At 42.7% G+C, this 22,119-nt stretch overlaps 1 protein-coding gene across 1 annotated transcript in view; it reads right to left on the minus strand.

Moving 5' to 3' along the window:
- Nucleotides 1-22,119, minus strand: part of Pou6f2 (POU class 6 homeobox 2) — a 475,860-nt gene that overhangs the window by 18,185 nt on the left and 435,556 nt on the right. Inside the window, exon 8 of the mRNA XM_005397733.2 lies at nt 9,554-9,760. Within this exon, the coding sequence (XP_005397790.1) occupies nt 9,554-9,760 (207 nt within the window). The remainder of the gene's footprint in view (nt 1-9,553; nt 9,761-22,119) is intronic.

A 22,119-nucleotide genomic window follows, 5' to 3' on the forward strand; every position in this document is an offset into this window, starting at 1 on the left:
CTCTAGTTATTAGTTTTCATTACATTCACACTGTTCATGGTCTAAAAAATTTATGCCTAAAATATGTTCACCAAATAAGAAAAGACAAGGCAGATATATAAGGTATTTCATGAAACACTGTAGGATTCAATATAGAAAATTTAAATAAACAGCATTAGGAGAGTGCTATTTAATTTGATTTAATTATGCTGTGTTTAAACATATTGAGAGCTGTAAAATTATATATATGTGTGTTGTATGGTTATTGGCATAAAAACATATGTATAAATCTTGAAACATAACTGGACAGAAAAACTGGAGTAGCTTACCAAAAGAAATTGCAGGCAGTTGGGAATAACTGGAAATATGAAGGAAATCTTATTCCTCTACCACCCTGGAGGTAAAAGAAAACTAAGACACTCTGTAAGTGTAGCTGTCTTGTGACATTGCCTTGACCTTGAAAGGCCTAATCCGTGGCTACCATTTATTGCTTGCTTACTATGCTTTTACATACTTGGCAATAGTCCTCTTTGGTAGGTATCAGTGATGTTGAGACAGAAGGGGAAACAGATTTGAAAAGATGCAATGATGTACCTGGGACAACAAGTCCTACTAAGAAACAAGAGCCAGAGCATTCCATGAGGACTTGCTGGTCTCAACTCCTCTCAGCACTGGAAGAGAAAGGCTGCAAATCAAAGAAGCAGGAGGGAGCTCCAGCTTGACTTGGGTCCATCCTGCCGGTCACCTCCAGCACAAATCATCACGATCTGTTCATTTGAACACGTCTCACTTCTTTTTCCTACTATGAAATTTTAAATATTTTTCTAATTTTTCTCTACAAGTCAAAAACATTTAAAATTTCATCTCTTTAAGAAAATGTGGTGCTCTTTGGTGGCTCAAAGATTACTGAAAAATTTTATGATAGCTGGTGGTGATGGTGTATGCCTGTAATTCCAGCACTCTTGAAGGCTGAGACAGGAGGATCGCAAGTTCAGTCCCATCCTGGGCAACTTAGAGGGACCATACTCACAAAATAAAAAAGAAAAAAGAAAAAAGATTAGGGATGTATCTTAGTGCAAAGGGCGTAGTTCAGTCCCCAGGACTATTAACAACACAAAACAGTTTATTATGATTTTAGTGTCATATGGAGGACACCTCTCAGAGGGAGGTGCTCATGAATTGTCCTTTGCTTAATACGATTAATTCTGGTATCTGCAGGTCTCCAAACTTACTTTCCCCCATAGTGCATCCTTTTTATATCATCCTGTTTTCTACTTATTTACTCACTATACCCTGACTGGATTGTCTGTAAGAGTTGGAGTTTGCCTGTTTCTGAATTCACACAATCACTGCTTGCCTTTTTTGAGCTGTGAGCCAGGTGCAAATAGACTGAAAGCACAGGCACTCAGCATGTAAGGACAGGGAAGGGACAGTCCTTGTTAGCCACAGGAGGGTCGATGTCTGTCCCACATGCAGAATGACAAACAGGGAGGCCAGAACTCAGAGGCTGCCAAGCGTGGCACTTCCTGCGGGCTCTTGCAGGCTGGCTTCGTTGGTTTGTCCGTGTTGGCTGGTACTGCCCGGTGGTTCAGCTATTAAACAAAATGAGATGGAAGCAGCAACATAGGAGAAAGGGCTTCATGACTGCTACACTGCCATTCCGTGTATCTTTCCTGTGTGATGCAGCATTTCCTCCATGATGTTTTTCATTTGTGGAATAAAGTAATTTCTCATTAAATCCAAGACTGATATAAAAATAAATAAGGGTGGTGAATGTCTTCGGGAAGGGAATCAAATACAAAATGTGCTAGACTGGTTGGGAAAGACAGCTATAAGAAATAACATTCAAGTGGGATTAGATATACAGAAATTCACTGGGAGGTTGGAAAACATTCTTGGGATCTGCACAGGCATATTGGCTGTGGGCTGGTGTGTACAAACGTGTCGGGAAGCAGGGATGGGATTCTCTCTGTGGTGAAGGGACACTGGGACATGGCCCAGAGAGGCCCAACAGCAGCCAGAGTCCTGGGGTGGGAGGCTGGGACTCTGTTCCCTCCTTGCTCTGGCTGGCATCTTTCTGGGTCATGTATATTTTAGAAGCGCTCAGGAGAGAAATTATATCAGTGTATTCTTGAAATTTAGTTCCACCAGAATCACCTGGAGGTCTGTTAAAGCAGATCACTGAGCTCCATCTTCAGAGTTCTGACTCAGAGTTCTGGTTCATGTTCCAAATTGAAGACCAAGAATTTGCCTTTCTAACAAGTTCTCAGATGCTGCTGTTTGGGGAATCACCCAGGTTTTTGAAGGAAGAAGCTTCTCTTGGAAAAAGGGCAAAGTGAGTAGATTTATTTTATTTTTGATGGGCATGAGGGATTGAACCAGGGCCTTTCCATTGAGGTACATCCTCAATCCTTTTCATCTTTTAAACAATTGAGATAGGTCTTACTAAGTTTCCCAGGCTGGACTTGAACTTATTATACTCCTGCCTCAGCCTTTAAGAGTGTAGGATTATAGGAGTGACCAGGACACCCAGCTAAAAGAATGGGTTTATTATGTCTAGACAAGAGAAGCCTGAGCCCAGACACAATAAGAACTCTTACTAATTTGGAAGATATAAGGAACACCAAAGTCTTACTGAGGAGTTGTTGCTATTATGGACAAGATAAGAATGCAGGTATTAAATTTGCTGAAAGATTTAAGGTTGACATGGGGATAATCTGTCTTGAAAAGTTTCAAGAACCTGGAGTATAACAGTGGGGAAGATTTTAGCTTTCTTTGTGGGAAGTTTATAAAAGCCAGGAGGAAGTGACCTTTTTGGCAGCGTTTTGGAAACTTATTCCTCTAAGCTCTATTCCACAACTTGAAATATCTCTATAACTTACACAGGAAGAAGAGCCCCATATTGAAATATCTGTGACTAGTTAAATTAAACAAATTTATTACAGTAAAGGTCACATTGCCATTAATCTTCTGTAAAATTCTTGCTTTGAACACACTAGCCCATTGTTCTCGTCACTTTCTGAAGCAGTTCTGGAGTCCTCTTTCCTGAGTATCTTCAGTTGTGCTCTCCTGGCTGCCTCCGTGTCATGAATCAATTCAAATTGTTTACTTTTCCTGGTCATTTTGACTTTGGGGAAGAGCCAGAAGTTGCAGAGTAGCAGATCTGGTAAATAGGCAGGCAGGGACACAATGTAGTGATTTTACAAACTTGCCTTTCTGTTGGACGGCACTAGCCTACTATATTCACTGTATCTTTGGTCACACCTCACACAGATACTCAGGAAAGAAGACTTCCAAAACTGCTTCAGAAAGTGGCCAGAATGATGGGATAAGTGTGTGCAAAGTGAGGGAAAGTATTTTGACGGAGGGCCCATGGTAATAAATCTTTTACTGTAATAAATCTTTTACAGTAATAAATTTTAAAAATTTAAACACACATTGTCCTTTGATCAACATTTTTATACCTCCTATCTTTAGGGAGACTAATTACCTCAGAAGTACCAGTGGCAAAGAAAGAGAGAGAGAGAGACAGAGAGGGAGAAAGAGAGAGAGAGAGAGAGACAAAAAGAGAGAGAGAGATCCCTAATGCTAAGCACAGTGAGGAAGTGAGAAGGGAGGAGAGTTAGAATGACAGAAAGATCCAGTGATGACGCCTGGACACAGGCAGGGGCTATCCAGGCAGTCACAGACAAACATGGAATGTGGTCAGAGCTCAGCAGGGACAGATGACAGATGACAGAATGGAAGTTAAATGTTAGTGCAGAATGGAAAATAATGAGTTAAATATAGCTGAGGTAATAGGTGAGAAGGTATGGAGGGAGAAATATTTTGAAGTCTGAAAAAGAGAGGACAGAACTGGGTGGAAGGTCTTCCCAAACTTCCTGGAAGAATACCAGCAAAGGACAGAAGGCACTGGAAAGACAGAAAGACACAGAGCATGGAGCTGAGCTTGTCTGGAAACAGGGCTCTGGAGCCTGCTTATGCCCTTACACAGTGAAATGTGATGGCTGGACAGCAATTAAATGAAAGTTGGCTAACCTCCCACCATGGGCCAGGACTGGAACGAGGTGAACAAAGCTGAACCAGTCTGACCCCTGCTGTTTAGCTGTGGACTTTTAATGACAGTACAGTTTGGCCAAAATGAATGAGGGAGTGAAGGCAAGCAGAGGTGAGGGAGCCTGGCTGCAGGGATGGGATTGAGGAATGACAGCAGATCAAGATCCTGAAGGATGGGTAAGCTGCAGCTTGCCAGCTAGGGAAGGTGGCGAAACCATTTCAGCACAGATTATAGCGTATGAGCCACACCAGCTGACCCTTGTTAGGAAGTGTCTACGTAAGGCCAAAGAGGTGAGATGCGGGTAGGTGTGGTTTGAAAGTCAAAGGGTTGTTGTGTTTTGGCATCACCCATAAGCATTCCATCAATCTAGGGATTGCCATACCATTTTAGATCCCTATGGGTGGAAACAACTCATTTATGTCAAATTCTGGATGCTTCCTTGGCAGAACTGAGAAACCAATTCAGACCAGGGCTGGGAAGGGAAGCTGACTTTTAAAACAAATAGCTAAACAAGTATATATTTCTGTATTTACTTGGAAATGTACGGATGGATTTGGGTAACAGTGTAGGATTTTAAAAGAGCCAATTTCAGTAAGTTGCCCCCATTCGCTTTCTGTTAGCACCACGATTAGATTCCTTTTTGAAGAAAGAACTGAATGCCTTCATAGATGGTAGTCTTCCAGTATTTTAGCTATGGTGTCTGCTTTTTGAGAAGTTTCCATGCTTTGATATTACAAGTTGCCTTCCTTTCAAATACATGTGCCCGCTTCATGACTAAAATCTCCCCTTACTTTTGGTTAGGATTTAGTCAAAGGGAGAATAAATATACACAAAAATGATGTCTGTGTGGCTTGTAAAGAAACCATTAACTCATAGAATATTCACAGGGTAACCAGGGGAAAGCAAACCAGGGAGTGGGAGTTACTCTCTGATTTGTGGGGAGTTACTCTAAGCTGTAGCAGCTGTAGCTCTGGAATCCTTGGGAGGGAACAAAGTGTTACTTTTGATGTCCACTGGATATTTTTATTTTAAGTAATTTTTTAATGCCCATTCAGACTTTAGTTTCATTTTTTCAATCCAGTCCTATTCTGACTTTGATTTTCTTGCTCTGCCCACAAAGGTGTGATATTGTGAAAGTCACATTTAGGGCTGTTGGTTTCCAGTATATGCACTTTTAAATGTTGTTTGTGTTTCAGATAATAACTCTGCAGGGTTTTTCTTGATTTTTCATCACTGGAATAAATCATCAACAGAAATGGATACTGCTTTCTTAGATTTTATTCAGTTTCCTTTAGTTAATGATAGGCAGATGTGTAATTTCAATTAAGGATCTAATTATTATTTCTTAAATTAAAACCAAGCTCTCCAGCTCCTCTGGTCTGGTAACTATGGAATTTACTTGGCAAAAGTGGACTTCCTTCTGAGCATGGATTAGGGAACTCTCTACTTCTGTAATTTATGACATATTTTATTGTCAGAACTATGCTCTTGTGAGATCAAGCATTTGTCATAAATCACTTGAAAAAATAAATTGAGAAACTCTCTACTGGGTGATAGGAATCCTTTATTTTTGGTGATTGTCTACATTATATTTTGCCAATGTAAAGGGTAATATTTAAAAAAAAAAATTGAAGACCACTATCCTTATACCTGTGGTCCTGAGCTTTTTACTTTTTGACTATGGGCAGTTTATGATCCTTACGCTCACAGATGTTTATATGTGGGATAAACATCTCCCATTGATTTGCCCAAATCAACCAGGGCTGAGGCCAAGAATGAATATTACTCATTTTCCTGATGTTTCTGACCAGGTTCACCATGAGTTCCCTTGATTTTTCTGGGATTGGGATACAGCTCTCATGCAGGCCTTGAATAAGAGGCCTGTAGGTGCCTGTTGTGACTTGGGCATCTGGGACAGTTCCCATACCATTCTTTCATGAGCATACATGGGAGAAGTACCCATGTACATCAAAAAAGGGAATCCCACCATTTGGATGTTAGTTGTAGCTGAAATGAGTTGGATTTCCAAGGTACATTGCCAAGAGCTGGCTTCTTCTTTCCATCTGCTAGATCTCTGATTCTGCCATGAAGAGAGTGGTGGAGATGGTGGCTAGACTGGCAGAAGATCATCTCTCCCCTCAGCTATAACAGAGTCTCATCCTAGCGTGGATAGGTACAGTGGGAGGAAGCTTCTCAGGTGTGGCTGGGGCCATGAGAGAGATGGTAGAACTGGATTTCTGACAGCCACTGTGGGCAAGGAGCTGAGGAAGCACGCTGTTCCTTGATGAGGCCCTTCCACATCCAAACTGTCACCCCTCAAATCTAGAGCAATCATTTTATGTAACAGCTGTCACCCACACACCCACCCTTGAAACTCAGGTGAGAGTGAGAGCTACTTTATATTAAATGTTAATGATTTCTCACTAATTCATCACCTTTGGGGCAATTTACAACTTGGTTTTGCTGACAGAAATAGCTTTAGTTTTTAGCAGATTGCACAAAAGAGAGAGATTTTTTATTTTTTTCTGCCTGGAAATAATTATGAACATGGCTAGAATGAAGGTTTAAAAAGCCAATAAAAACAAAGAATCTTGTTTTATTTGGGGAAACAAATGGATCCTTGTAAAAGGTAAATGAAATAAGTGAGCCAAGAGACAGTAGGTCTGGCAGGGATGCTTTCCTGCTGGGATGAAGATGAAGAGGAAGAGGAGGAGGAAAGGGTGCATGGGAACCTTGGCTCCCCAAGGTAAAGGTTTAGATTTGGTGCAAGAACACAGGTTTCTCTTCTCTAGGAAGCATATTCAGACTTGGCTTGCTGTTTCCTGTTGTTGACCTCCTTACTGGATGAGGTTTCTTTGCGAACCATTCTCATAATTTGCTCACTTCCTTCTCATGACATTGACTACTGACCTTAGGTTCATGGAGAATCAGTCTTTCATGAATGGGTACCTCTTATGGGATCTGGCTTGCCTGCCACCATTACAGTCCAGCTTTTGAGTACAGTGCCAGGCACAGGCAAGTGATCAAGACATCTTCCTGTTAAACACATTTTTAGATATGAATTGAACAAACAAATGGATTTTCCAAGCATGGCCTCTGAATGCCACCAAGAAGTGGCTGTTTTCCATTAGATCAGAAGCCAACTGGAAGCCATGGCTGACGTCACCGGAAGATTTCTCGGCATTGCTGTAGATACGTGATGACATCAGTGTGTCTTCTTCTCTTTTCCTTTGTGTTTATCTTCATGCTAATTACTTTACATTATTCAATTTTCCAGCAAGTCATACATAACTGTATGCTGGGCCATATATTTACTGTTAGTCTTCATAGCTCCCTTTCATCGGCTTTCTTTTGTTAGTGTATGCTCCAGCTTTTGACTGATTGATTGATTGATTGATTGATCAATCAATTGATTGATTGATTGTGGTATCAGGGATTGAACCTAGAGCTTTCACACTGAGCTACATCCCCAGCCCTTTTTATTTTTTATTTTGAGACAGGTTCTTGCTAAGGGACTGTTACCTAGGCTGGGCTCAAACGTGCAGTCTTCCTGCCTGAGCCTTCCAGAGTGCTGAGATTACAGCTGTGTCCCAAGCTCCAAGGCCACCTCTTACTTCTTGATTCCTCCAGTTAGCAAGCAACTTGTTTCTAGGCATTTAAAATAGAGATGAGCTACACTTTAGAACATCACAACAAATCACAACGCTTCTCTACGACTTTACCTGGTTTCATCTCGGCAGCATTTGATATTCATCTCCTTTTTTGAAACTCCTGGATGCTAGATCATTGTGCTCGAGGTTCTTCTCTTGCTCTTGCCTTCCTTTCCTACCCCTTAAGAGCTGGTGTTTCTCCAGGTGACCCCAGGGTCTTTCTTCTGCTCCTCCTGCTTTCTGTGCATGTTCCATGGATTTGCAGCTATGACAAATGTACTAATGCCTTCCAGATCCAGCTGTCCTGTCCTGAGCTCTAGTATGAATCCATACTCTTATTTTCAGTTATCTATTACAGGCTCTCATGAGTTCTTATTTGTGTTTTACTATCCTCTCCTAAGTGGTTTGTTGATAACGTCTTTGCATACTGCTATCAGAGTTGTTTTCTGGAAAAAAGAGAAGTCAGCCATGCCATTTACCTTTAAAACTACTCTTTATAGATGCCAGGGCTTCAGAGCAAATCATACCACCAACACCACCACCGCCAGCACCAACATCACAACAACATTAGTGCTTGCTCTATACTAGACATTATTCTAAGAGCTTCACCTATGTACTTCTCATAAGCACCCTGTGAGGTAGTTGCTGCTTGTCATGGTTTAGATCTATAATGACCCCATAAAGTCTCATGTGTTCAGAGACAGGACATATGGAACGTGATTGGATAATACGGGTGATACCCATCAGCAGATCCATCCACGGATGAGTTCAGTGCTGAATGTGCTGTTAGGAGATGAGAACCTATTGGAGGTGAGTTACTGGAGGCATGACTTGGAAGGGTATGATCTTGTCCCTTGCTCCTCCCTTTCCTCTGTTTCTCTTTTTTCTTCCTAGATGCCGCGATAAGAGCACCTTCCCTCCACAGGCCCTTCCATCTGTTTCTGTCTGGAAGCCAACCAACCATTGACTGAATCCTCTGAAAATGTGAGCCAAAGTAACTCCCTCCTCCTTTAACTTGCAGATGCATCAGATATTTTCTCTCAGCAGTAGGAAAACACCCAACACACTGGTTTGTCTCTCTTTCACACAGAAAGAAATGGGGGCACAGAGATGTTTGTAACATGTCCAGGGTCATGCGACTGTCCTCTGCTTATGCTGCATTCCAGTCACATCAGCATTTCTCCTATTTCTCAGCATCCATCCTCTTTCCCATTGCCTAGCCTTGTGCCTGCTCTTCCCACTGCCTGGGAATGTAACCCCTGCAGGTTAATGTTGTCATCCATTCATTTACCAAGTTAACTCTGGCCCATCTGTTCCCAAGCTATTTTCTCTGCAGAGATTTAGAATTCTGTGGGCAGAGCAGGTCACTGTCATCCCTGTGCTCCTACCTGCCCCACGACAGGACATTCTCTGCTTTATTACACTGTGTGTCTGGCTCCTTAAAATCAGAAAGCACTTCTCTTTCATGTGTTTCTTAGCAATTAATCAGGGGCCTACTGATAAGAGTTTTTCGATGGAACCGGTTAACCAGAAGCTCCATGAGGTCAGCGACTAAATCTTTCTTCTTCAGTGCTCTGTACCCAGCCTTTAGGATAAACACATAGGCAGTGCTCAGTTGATATCTGAATAAAAAAAAACCTAACCAGATCATCATCTTTGAGTGAAATGAACAAGCAGAACTTCCTATTTTTATGCCTTTTTTGTAGGCAGCAGTCTGAGAAGCCTACATTTGATAAGTATTAATATGCGAGGCTTAGTGAAGTTAAATATTTTGTAATGTGAAGGTTACCTTTCATGGATTGAGAACAGGAAAGGAGAAAGGAGGTAAGGGAAAGTGGGCTCGGCTGTCTTGACGTGGGACTTTTACCTGCTGGCCTGGCTTGATGGGGGAGAGTGTGATGCCCTGGGTGTTGATCACAGGCAGGATCTGGTTCCCGATGACGGTGGCGATGATCTGGCCCTGGGCATTTGTCAGGAGCTGGGGGGTGATAGGCTGCACTTGAAGGCCCTGAGTGCCGCTTGTTGCTTGGCTTGAAGGCCCTGGATTAGGCATCAGTGGAATGGTCCCAATAATCTGCAAGAGACAGGCACAAGGGTGAGGACCGGGGCTCAGTTGAGGGGCTATCCATGCCACTGAAGACTGCCTGCTGCTGAGAGGCTCCCAGAAGGCAGTTCAGGATCTGTGAAGGGGAACATGGAAAACAGGGTAGGAGATGCATATTCAAAGAAGAGGTAACCGAATGTGGACAGAATTCACTGAGGGAAGAAAATATCTTATTTAAAAATAAAAATCAAGCACAGGTAGGTACATAAATGTGCAATTTCTGCCAGGGCAGCACAGGTTCCTGCACCTCACCTATGTGAACTCATGCACTCTTCATAAGCACCCTGTGAGGTAGGTGCTGCTGAGAGGATGGAATTCTCAGCACTCATGGCCTTTGTCTACCTGGAGAGCCTAATCTTCTTCCCACAAGGAGCTTCATGTACCTTGAATTCTAGCGATCCTCAACCAAAGTCCATCCCTTCCATCTACTCCTCTAACCTTGCCTTTCCCTGATATCCTGTTTCTCAAGGCTGAGGTTGATGTCTTGACACCCCCAGCAAGATTAGGAGCCTTTAGCATCCCAGTGCTCATAATGGTTGAGAGCCCAGGCTCTGAAGATCTAATTCCATTCCTACCCGTGTCACCTGCTAGCTGTGATACATTTGTCAAACGACATAAGCTTCTCAAAGGCTTGAGAGAATCAGGACCACAAATGTTTACCTGTCTGAAATTCTTAAAATAGAGGGAAAATGATTTCTAAAGGCTGAAATCAGAAAAATATAATAATTTTTTTTCTACTGAGGATTAAAACCAGGACTTTCAAACCAGGGTGAGCTACACCCCCAGCTCTTCCTAAAAAAAAAAAAAAAAAAAAATTAAAAATAATTTTTGAAACAGAGTCTTGCTAATTTCCCTGGCTGGGCTCAAACTGAGGTTCACCTGCTTTAGCCTCCCAAAGTGCTGGGTTTACAGGTGTGCACCCCCATGTCAGGCTTTAAGTGATGCTTTTTAAACTGGGGCTTGAAGGGACTCTAGAAGACGGGCCCGCGTGGTAGGGAGCAGGACAGGCTTTTCTTTGCATCCAGTAAATGGAGCTTGTAGGTTGACTTCAGCAGGGGCCTGGCTATGTCCAAGTGCTCTGGATATGTTAGGGTCAGTAAAGTTAAATATTTTTGTAATGCAAAAGTGATTTTTCATGGAGGAGGGAGGAAAGCATTATGGATTGGAGGGAGCAACAGACATCCCAGGTGTCTGGAGAATTTACACTTTGTTAGGGACGGAATAAATCTGTAAGAACCTGAACTGTCTCCAGGTGCTGCAGGTCCCTCTCTAGAGAGTCATGGGGGAGCTCACTGTGTGGGTGTCATTCCTCCTGTAAACACTGTGGGACGGTTACCCAGCTCTGCTCCCTCCCAGATGTGAACCATAGTTCCCACCACCTCAGGATCATCAACACAGCAATGAGAAACCTCAGGAAGCCTTTTGAGGTTTATGCTTTCCTCTGCATTCTAATAACAACTCTATGGGCTGGGGATTAGTCATGGCTCCACTAATTCCACACGGAGGTAAAGAAACACCATGGAGTCTCTTGCGGGAGCAGTGGGGAGGTGACAGAACTGGAACTGAACTGAGATCCAGGTCTGGCTGATTCCAAACGTTTGCTGTTCCATCTTTGCCTCCTCTCTCCACCATCTACAGACGCTGGGAAGCACCACTCTTCCACGGCACACTGCAGCCTGGTTTGTTTCCCATGAGCCTAGAAGCTGCTGCACACTGAGTTGATAAATGACCTCAGTTTCCACCCCCATGACACTCACACAGGCCTTTGGAAATAGTTTCTCAGTAAATGGTTTCTTTTCCAGGGAAGTTTTTTGAAAACCAGGACCTAATACATGCGAAGCACATGCTTTAGCACTGAGCCAGACCCCCAGGCTGTAGTGAATGGTTTTTTGACTCAACTATGACTGGAAAACCAGATGCCACTGGGACCACAGAGGAACCCCATGGCTACACTCTGTGGGGACAGATCATGCTGGATAAAGTTCCTCCTCCCGGGGCTATTTCCTCCACCACAGAAGACTCTGGGGTTTGACCCTAATGGAGGAGCTGAGTGAATATCAGGTGTCAATGGAAGTTGTCATGGATTCAGATAAAAGTCAAGGGATTGCTGTGGAGTGGTAAGCTGTGCCCCAGGGAGCTGGCGGCCTGCGGTCAACAAATCTGTGAGATCTATCCCAAAGCATCAGCAAGGAACATGCGCCATCAGCACCAGCGGCTCAGGAGGAGTCCACCGGGAGAAGGCATAGTGTATAAGTATTATATTGATGAGTGGTTTTGTGTTAAACAGCCTGGGGTACCACTTCCTGTGACCCCACAGGCCGTGTAAAAGAGGCCTGGCGAGCAGAGCTGCTGTCTTAGGCCAATTTGGGTAATTTCCCTTGCCACACACACAACAGTGGAAGCTCAGCCACCAGCCTGCCCACCTTGGCTGCCCTTGTGTCTCAGGTCGCCACCTCACTCTGTTTGACTGGCCTGAGCTGAAAGCCAGGTGCATGTGGCAGGGCTGGTGGGTTCTATTTTAGGTGTGATGTCACTGTGTTTAGGAGCTTGTGAGGGTGAGGAGCTTGAGAGAAAGCACAGCCCATGACAGTCACGGAGTGTGCTGTGATGAGGAGAGAGGCTTGCTGCCCCAGGATGATTGACAGGAGTCCCTGCTGCCTCCCTGGTAACAAGATGCACTTTGTGGGTGAAGGAAGGAGCAGAAAGACAAACAATGCTCACCAACTTCTTCCCTAAGGAGAGCCTCGCATCCCAGCACTGAGCTGTGGCATTTCTCAAGCACTTGCCACCCATGCTGTATGATCTAAAAATACAGTGAATGCTTAAATTTTAAAAATTAATTACAGTAAAATCCACACTGCCATTATTCATCCTCAAAACCCTCCCTCTCACTTTGCAAACACTCATCCCATCATTCTTGCCACTTTGTGAAGCAGTTCTGGAAGTCGTCTTTCATGAGTGTCTCTAGCTGTGCTGTTGTGGTTGCCTCAATGTCCTGAACTGATTAAAAATGTTGCCTTGTTGAGGTCATTTTTGACTTTGGGGGCAAGCCCAAAGTCACATGGAAACGGATCTGGTGGATAGGTGGATGAGGACATACATAGTTTTATAAGCCTGCCTTTACCTTGGATGTTACTCAGCAGCAGCATTCACCATATTTTTGATAACACCTGGTAAAGACACTCAAGAAACACCCAGTAAAGTCACAAAAGAAGACTTCCAGAACTGCTTCAGAAAGTATCAAGAAGGGTAGGATAAATCTGCTCAAAGCAAGGGAGGCTATTTTAAGGAGGGGGTTTATAGCAGTGGATTATTTACTGTGAAATTTTTTCTTAAATGTTCACTGTATCACCCTTTGTATCCCCTCGCCAATCTCCGCTCTCTTTTTTCTTAGGTCTGAGCATCACTCATCAGGCATAGGACACTGGAATCATTGGAGCCAGAGGACTCTGTAATGGTCCGATGGAAAGAGCCTTGTGCTATACTGAGTTGCCCATGAAGTGAGGGGCAGGGTCAGGCATAGATCAGAAGTCAGGAAGCCTTTTGAGAAGTTGTGCATTTTACCCTTTTGCTCCTCCTTCAGTGGCGTTGGCACCACCATCTCAGCTTGCCTAAAATGTGGCAGTGCATTGTGGAGAATTTTGTCATATTCTCTAAGGCATCACAATATACTGGTTTTAATTTGCTCCCTTTTGTTGAAAGGTACAGACGATCACACCCTAGATTGTCTAAAGATTCTCTGATGAGCCTGTTTTGCTTAGGATGGCTCCAATTTCCCTTAGCAATTCCACACAGCCAGATGGGACTCCCGCTCTGGCTTCCTGGAGATCACCACAAGGAGCTGAGAAGTGCTGAGGTAGAGAGGTCAAGATGTTCCATACTCATAAACAGTTATCCGTCTCAGCACTTGAAGTCACATTTCAAACTGGCCTTAGATTCAAGGGAAGTGTTTGCATCTACACATATTTCAATTAAATCAGGAAATTAAAACTGAGGTTTGATAAAGTCATAGGGGATTCCTGGTTTGAAGGCAAAGGTAGAAAGAGGATGCTTCTGAGACCTGGTCTTAAAGCTAGATTTTGGAGGAGTTGACTACCCAGTTCCTCCAAATCCTATGGATTTACTGCCAGCAGAAGTCCTGATAGAAGATGGTGTTGCTGAACACAGCGCAATGAAGGTCTGACTTTTGCTTAAGCCATTCAATATTCAAAACTAACTCATGCTCTCCTAAAGTATGAAGGACTCTGGTAGTGCTACTGAATACATGGAGAGCCTTTCTTCTATAAGCATCAGATCCTGTGCCACGGAGATGAGAAGGAGATACGATGGGACAGAGCAGGGGTGAGAAGACACTAATGCAAACATTCTACCAGTTGAAGGGAGGAAATGAAAAGCATGCAATGAGTAGGCAAGTACAACTGATAAAAATATCTAGACTTACATTGTGGCTGCTCAAAAGAATACTGGGAAGGAATGGGCTACTTCAGAGGAAGAAAGGTGCAGGTGGTTCAGGCAGAATCTCAGAAGGCACGGGGGCTAAATGGTGTCTTAGAGATTGAGTGGGTTTGGGTAAAGGAGTGAGAACTAATGTGATATGAGTGATAAGGTGGGAGACATGGAGGGTGGTGAGTGGACCCGTTTGGATGCAAGAGGAGGTTGAGCCAGGCTACAGGGTCCATCTGTCCAAGGGCACAGGTCATGGCTTTTTTTTTCCAGTACTGGGAATCAAACTCACGACCTCACGCTTGCCAGGCAGGCGCTGTGCCACTGAGCTAAATTCCCAGCCCCTGGGTCATGGGTTTTGATGGGAGCTGGAGAAGGAGGTCTGGACAAAGCTATTCCAGGAGTGAGTATGACAGCATTGGATGGAATGAACCGAGGCAACCACAGAGCAGGAGAGCTGGGATGCTATTGTCATCATCCAAGTGTGAAGAAAAATGCCTCAATGAATCCTTGGCCCTTGATTCTTTTACTTCCACTTTGATTCGGAAAGCACAGCCTGCTCAATGCCCAGCTTACAACATTAGAAATTTTGGAGTGAAGTTATTACTCATCACTCCCACAGCAAATGGCTCAGGCATCATTTGCAATGATCTTCTATGTCATTGTCCTGACCGTCCACACATCATAGTTCATCTTTGATGAATGCTTGCACCAGGCCAAGATCCACTCCTGATTCTAATGATAATTTGTGACCTGAAAGAGTTCTGGCTTCTTTGACAGGTAACTTATTTGGTTTTGCTGATCGTACCTGTCTGTCTCTTTCCTTAGATGAGTGAAGAGGAATAGAGTTCATGTTCAAGAACAATTTAAGAACATCACGGAAATGATTAGTGTTCATGAGCACACATACTTAAAAGATCTCTATTGCCACAAGAATTTGTGTGACTTATACCCAACTAGGACTATCATAAATTCAGCAGCAATTATTGTTTAAACAATCATGAAGAGTATTTTGTGACTGTTGCAATCCCTTGTAGTTCAGGTCATGTGGCTGTTTTGGATTCTTAGGTAGTTGTGATAATGCCCTTCTGTGTCTCAGACTGGCTGAATCAGGACTGAAAGAGGAGAAATGCCTGCATGTATCCACTACTGACATGTAGATGTCACCAGCAGCAGCCAGAGGTTGGTGTTACAGAAGGCCAGGAGCCCAGACAAATCATCTGATGGCCACATGTTGTTATAGTCTATGATATGCTGTTAAAGTCTGCTAAAAGAATGTGATTGCAGATGTCAAACTGACAAGTAATTTTGGTGCCCATATCTTTAAGATTAGGGAACCAGTAGATGCTCTAAACCAGGTACTTTCTCAGGTCTTTCAATGCATCTGCAGAGAGAGCAAATATTTGCGTGACCTCAGTACCTTTTGGTCAAGAGGCTTTTGCTCACACGACCATCACTTTGTCTGTACTTGAACAAAGAGCTTGTAGCTTTTCAGAGCTGAGAGATCACCCAATGGAAGCAGCCAATCTTCAACAACTTACCAACTTAGGTAAGCCTCTTTCTCAAAATAAATAAAACAGTGTGTGTGTGTGGGAGGTTGTAGCTCAGTGTGAAGACTATAGATCCAATTTCCAGTATCACACACACACACACACACACATACACAGTCACATACAAAAGATAATGCAGGAAAAGCACTAAATACTATGCTTTACCAATTGACCAATTTACCAATTGACCAATTTACCAATTGATACCAATCATATTGTGTCTAATAATATTCATTCATAATTAATTTTACCCACAAGTTTGGTAATTTCGAGGCAATAGCACTATGCTCCTTTGAATTATTTGCATGTTATAATTTTATCATGGAAATAGATTACCATTAAGAATAGAAAACAGGAGGTTGCCACGAAACATAATTAGAACAGAATGCTAAGTTGGAAGTTTCCATGAGGGCACCAAGATTCAAAAGGTGTTATGTTCTAAAGAAGGGGTTGGAACATATGCTGGACACGCAGAGGAGCTCTGGAAACTGCCAACTTCAGAATTGCATCACCACCAAAGGGGTAGAGGTGGGGAGCTTGGGAATTCTGCATATCTTCCTCACTCCCTTACCTTAAACTGATGAAGGTAACTAAGTGAGTATCGTCCCTGAAATCTGGGGGACACACACTGAGGGATGCAGGCTATGGCTTTGGTGCTGAGAGGGAAAGGAAGAGAACAAGACAGGAAGGAGAGAAAGGCAGAGAAAGGAGAAGAAGGAAAGAGGAGAAGGAAGGAGAGAGAGAAGAGAGAGGCTGAAGAAGAGAAGGAAGAAGAGGAGGTATGGAGGGAGGGAAAGAAAGAGAAAGAGAGGAGGGGCACTAGAAGGAGAAAGAAGAGCAGGAAGAGGAAGAGAAGGGGGAATAAAAGGAGAATGAGGAGGAGGAATAGAGGAGGTGGAGAAATAAGAGGAATAGAAAGAGGAATAAGAGGATGAGGATGAGGAGGAAGAAGAACGAGAGAAGGAGGAGCAGAAGAGGAGGATGAAGAGAGGGATTGGAGGCGAAAAGGAAGAAGAATATGAGCAGGAGGAAGAAGGAAGAGAGAATGAGCGCCACTTGCCTTCGCACCCTAGGTGGCAGAGTCAGCGATTGGCAGGTCTCTGACTGGGTAAAGGGGTCTGGGTCGTTTGGAGCAGTGCCCCAGAGGAGTGGGCATGCACAGCATTGAGGGAGCTTGTGGAGTGGATCTGGAGCAAACCCAGCCCTGAGATGGAAGCTGAAGGAAAACCCACGGCCAGAGCAGGTTGCCAGGGGAGCTCCAGACTGCCCTGGGAGACTCATGGAAGCACCAGCCAGAGCTGGCTGGAGCGCCTGCTCACCAGGCCACATTCTGCTGTCTCCCATCTCAAAGAGGTGGAGCAGAAACATCCCCAGTGAGCTGGAGGAGGGGAATCATCACGAGGAGGCTGCCCTTTCCCACAGCAGGGACTGGCAGGAAGGAGGCTTCATTGGAGATTGCTCCTGTTAGCACAGTGTCACAATAAAAACCACAGTGGAGTGCTACTCCGCCTTAAAGAAGGATAAACTTGAGTCATTTGTAGGAAAATGGATGCACTTGGGGACCATAATGTTAAGTGAAATAAATCGGGCACATAAACTTAAATATCGCATGGCTTCTTTCATATAAAAAACCCAGAATATAATGAGGAAAATAAAAGATAACAGCAAAGGGGAGATAGATTTTTTTGCAAAAGGGAAAGGGACCAAGGGGGGTAAAGGGGTCCTTCCAGATCTCATGTCATTAGAGACAATGAATAATGTCAACTCCAAAGGCGCTTTACAGGACAGATTTGCTTAAACCATGGGCTGAACCTTAATTATACAGCCATCAACAGCAAACACTGCAGAAGAAACTTCACATCTCAGGGAACTGACAGGCCTCCCAGGTAAGAGTCAACTCCACTGATACAATGATTGTCCTTATTGAACCCGAATCTTTCTTGGGTCCTTTGGTAAAATGAAGTCAGCAGGATCAGCTCATTCTGAGCTCTTGACAGCTTTTACTTTAGTAATACAGCAGCTGAATCTGGCAGAGTCTACACTCCAGAGGTGGTGGTGAAGGAAGGCGGCTGTTTTACTTTTTCTTAAATTTTAAGATTTCACCATACTCTAGTATCTGTGTTTTCATATATTACTGTCATTGTGGGATTTGCTATATTCTCTTTATTTGGTGTTCCTATTCAAGCCGTGGGAGATATAGAAAAGAATAGGTTTGATTCAGCATCTCATCAAAAGATTAAATTTAATTTACACAGATAATGCTACATTGAGATGAGAATCAAATGAGGAGTTATTGTAGCTGCTTTTGTGGTCTGTTCTTGAAGGGATTGCTAGATGGTGGTCAGTACCCAGGAGTGGTACCCTTTTCCTGAGCATAGTATAGATGCTTGCCATCAACACTCAGCTTTCCCATCACAGACACAATACCTGGTACCCACAACTTAAAGGAGGAGAGGCTTTTTGGCTCACGGTTCAGAGGATTCAGTCCATGGTTAATTGGCTCCAAGGCCAGGACGTCACGGCCAAAGGACAGTAGGGCAAAGTTGTTCAGTTCATGGCAGATGGAAACAGAGCAGGGGAACAGTGCCAGAGAAGAAAAGGCAGGAACCAGACATAGACATCAAGACCATGCCTCCATGACCCACCCAGACACACCCAGAAGTATGCTTTACTAATCCTCTATGCAGCTCCCAAGCCAATCAAGTTTACAATTAAGTTTGGCTGCCATAAGTTTTAAAATTATATCTGGGTTATACATTTATTAGGTTGAAAAGTGTATTGGCAAACTCTGAATTATATAGGAGGGTCCTTGGATTTTTGTGGTGCTGTTTTCCTACCACTGCTCTGCCTACTTTGTACTCAGCTAGAAGGTGGTGGTGGTGGGACGACAGTGATGGCAGGAGAGGAGAGAGTCAGATTTGCAAAACATTATCTACAGTGATTACTGAGGTTTGGTTGGGCATTGCTATGGACTGCACATTTACGGCTCTCTAAGTTTCACACATTAAGAGGTTTCAAATGTGATGGTATTTGGAGAAAAGGCCTCAGGAAAGTGGTTAGGTTATGAGGGCAGATTCATCATGAATGGGATTAGTGTCCGTATGAAAGTACCTGTTCTTCCATGTGAGATCACAATGAGGAAGATGACCACCTATGAATCAAGAAGGGGATCCACGCCAGACTCTGAATCTAGTGGCACCTTGGTCTTGGATGTCTCAAGAACTGTAAGACATAGATTTCTATTTTTAAGCCTTCCAGTCCATGGTATCCTGTTATCCAGCCTGAATGGATTAAAATATGGATGATGATGGAATCACTGTTGACCAGTTTCATCTGTGACTAGGGAGAAATACTGATTAAAAAAAGTAGTTCTTTTGGCAAAGACCAAACAGATCTCAAGTTGTAGCTTTTCATATTATTTATTCTTTTTTTACTTTATGTATTTATTTGACTATTACTTATTCAGTGTGAGAAAATGAAAATATTTGTAAAGATGACCCAATACTTCAATTTCTAATTATCTTCAAAGATATTATGTTTTCCTTACGTATGCCCACTGGGTTTAAGTATAGGCCTTGAGCCAGAAAACACAGACAAATTCTGAAAGATACACTGGAAGCATTTCTTTTTATCATTCTTTTCCCTTTCCTCCAGTGACTACAAATTAAACTATGAATTCTTTTCATTTTCTCTGCAGCTACCAAGACTGGGGAACTCAGAACCTTTTTCCCCCACAACTATGGTAAAACCATCATTGTACAGAAAGACCAAGCTTGTGAGCTTTTATGTGGCTTTGCCTAAGACTTTAGGTTTTGATACCAGCAAAAAATACTTTGAATTGGGGGATGTATTTCTGTGTCTGCCTGTTGATGCCAGATTAAGTTACTAAATCAGATTAAAGTTATTTATTGCTTGGGAGAACAACTGGACTCAAGGCTTGTCCTTAGAAGCTTTAGCAAACATTGCCAAATAAAGCCCTAGACTTATGAACTGTTTATTTTATATATCTCCCCAAATAAGAGAAAAGAGCTACAGCAATGGTAGCAAAAACAAACAAACAAACAAACAAAAATAAATTTGGGGCTAGTCTTTCCAATATTCCAAATTCACCCTTCACTGAAATAGGTTTTTATTCATTGGGAACTGGTGAAGAAAGTGTTTGGCAATTGCTCAAGAAAGTGCTATACATATTTAGCATCTCCTAGTTCTGTGTTTATACTTGGTGAGCACATTCAGACTGTGCAGTTGAATTTAAATTGGGATAAACAACAAAATAAGCCTCTAAGGAAAAAGAGGGAGAAAGGAGGAGTGAAATTGCCCCAAAAGTCATTAAAGATCCATTTGTTTATCACCACCTAGTTCCACAAGTCCAAGGTGATACATGTGCTTTTGGTGAAGAGAATACCCATTGTTGTAGCAAAATTAAATGTATTTTGATACTTGCATGCAATATTTATCTATCTGTTCAATCAGAAAGAAGTTGTTCTCATCAATCTAATGTATATTACTTTTTCAATTTCCTGTCAGTAGTGTTTTCTTAATGCTCCTTAGGGTGAGACCACAGAAATTCTCATTTCTCACAACAAAGGCCACAACTCATTAGAATTATGCTGATGAGTTTTTCTCATAAAAATGCACCCCCATGTTCACAGGTGATCAATCTGCACCTTCTTCTCTAATGATACATTTTTGATGGAGGAAAGCAAAGAGAGCCGGGTGTACCTTTCCAACTGTGGGTACACCTGAGTTTTCAAACGTCCTACTTCACATGTCCTTCAAGAAGATATACATACACAGCTACTCTGATACTTCAAAGTTTGTCCCAGGACCCATGTGATTTATCACTGTTAATAAATCACTAACATAATGATTTTCTGACTGTTCTGTTCTAAGTGCAATGATTTATAATGTATGCCAGTAACATGAATGTTGAACTTGTTAATTTCAAAAGTTATTTCTGAAATCCAGCCTTATCAGGAACATGTCTGTTGCCAGACATGGGTAAGGATGTACCTGATACTCTGCGGGTGCCATATATCTATATATCTATATATAATTTTTAAAAAAATAATGTAGGCCAGGTGTGGTGGTGGTGGCACATGCATGTAATCTCAGCAGTTGGGAGGCTGAGGCAGGAGGATCACTGCGAGTTTGAGACAATCCTGGGCTACATAGTGAGTTCAAGGTCCCCTTAAACCATATAGCAAGACTCTGTCTTAAAAAACCAAAAACAAATAAAAAAAAACAAAGAAACAGAGGAGCTGATAATGTGGGAAAATAGTTGACATATTTAGTTACAAAGCCATTAACTTAATTGGCAATTCAGAGTTCAAAAATAATATACTCAATATTTCTAAAAGAAAATAATATACTCAATATTTCTAAAAGAATTGGAGTGTTTCTAGCCAACTTGTTTGTAGAATTGGGTTTAATTTCTAAGAAGACTAAATTCTTGGTACTTTCTGATTTTTCTAGGATCTTCATTGCATAGACAAGTACAGGTGGGCAATAACATGAACACCACCCCCATTTTTACTGTCTTATCTGCATATGGGCAGAGAGAAGCTCTACTTTTCAAAAATTTAAACATATATGTGACTTTGTGCGCCAGAGATCAAAATGAGTTCCCAGAGTCCCAAGGAGTCACCATGTCAGTCACTTGTGCGTTCATTGAAGTAATTGGTGTATCACCTTTTAAACAGAATTTTCCTTTTTCTCCAGGATTCCTTTGTATTAAAAACCTCAGTAGTTCATTAAAAGCCCAATGATACCGAGAAGACCCTCCCATTCCAAACCTGTCCATTTTTCAACTTACAATGAAATCTGCAAATTCTATGTGAACTTAAAACAGATGTTTGTTTTTCCTGCCTATACGTAGCACTCTTCCCTTCCTTTTGGTTACCTGGCATGGTTTGCACACATCACTCACAGACCTCCTGGAGGTCAATGGCAGTGTTCTTATTCTAGGGCATCAGAGGTCACCAGGAGGACTTAAATGAACCCAGCAGGTAATATATCCTGGTGGCCCTGTATTTTGATTAAACAAAGTATAGCGTTTTGTTACGGAGGTTAAGTGAGTGCTTTTGTGTCTGGCAACCATGCAGTCATGTTGGGGAGGCAGGCTAGACAGCACCTGGCCTGCTGCTGCTGCCACTACCCTTGGAAGAAACAAGCTTGCCCAGTTCACTTGCCTACAGGTGTGTGCAGCAGACTAAAAATTGCTGGGCTGGTCCCCTCTGCATGCTGAGGTTTCAAGACAGATGTGGTCAAGGGAATAAAGTGGGAGGGTAAGGATGTACCTGATACTCTGCGGGTGCCAAATATTTAACACCCTTT

The sequence above is a fragment of the Chinchilla lanigera genome, unplaced genomic scaffold, assembly GCF_000276665.1.
Source record: "Chinchilla lanigera isolate Chin_1 unplaced genomic scaffold, ChiLan1.0 scaffold00059, whole genome shotgun sequence".
In the NCBI taxonomy this organism is placed as follows: Eukaryota; Metazoa; Chordata; class Mammalia; order Rodentia; family Chinchillidae; genus Chinchilla; species Chinchilla lanigera.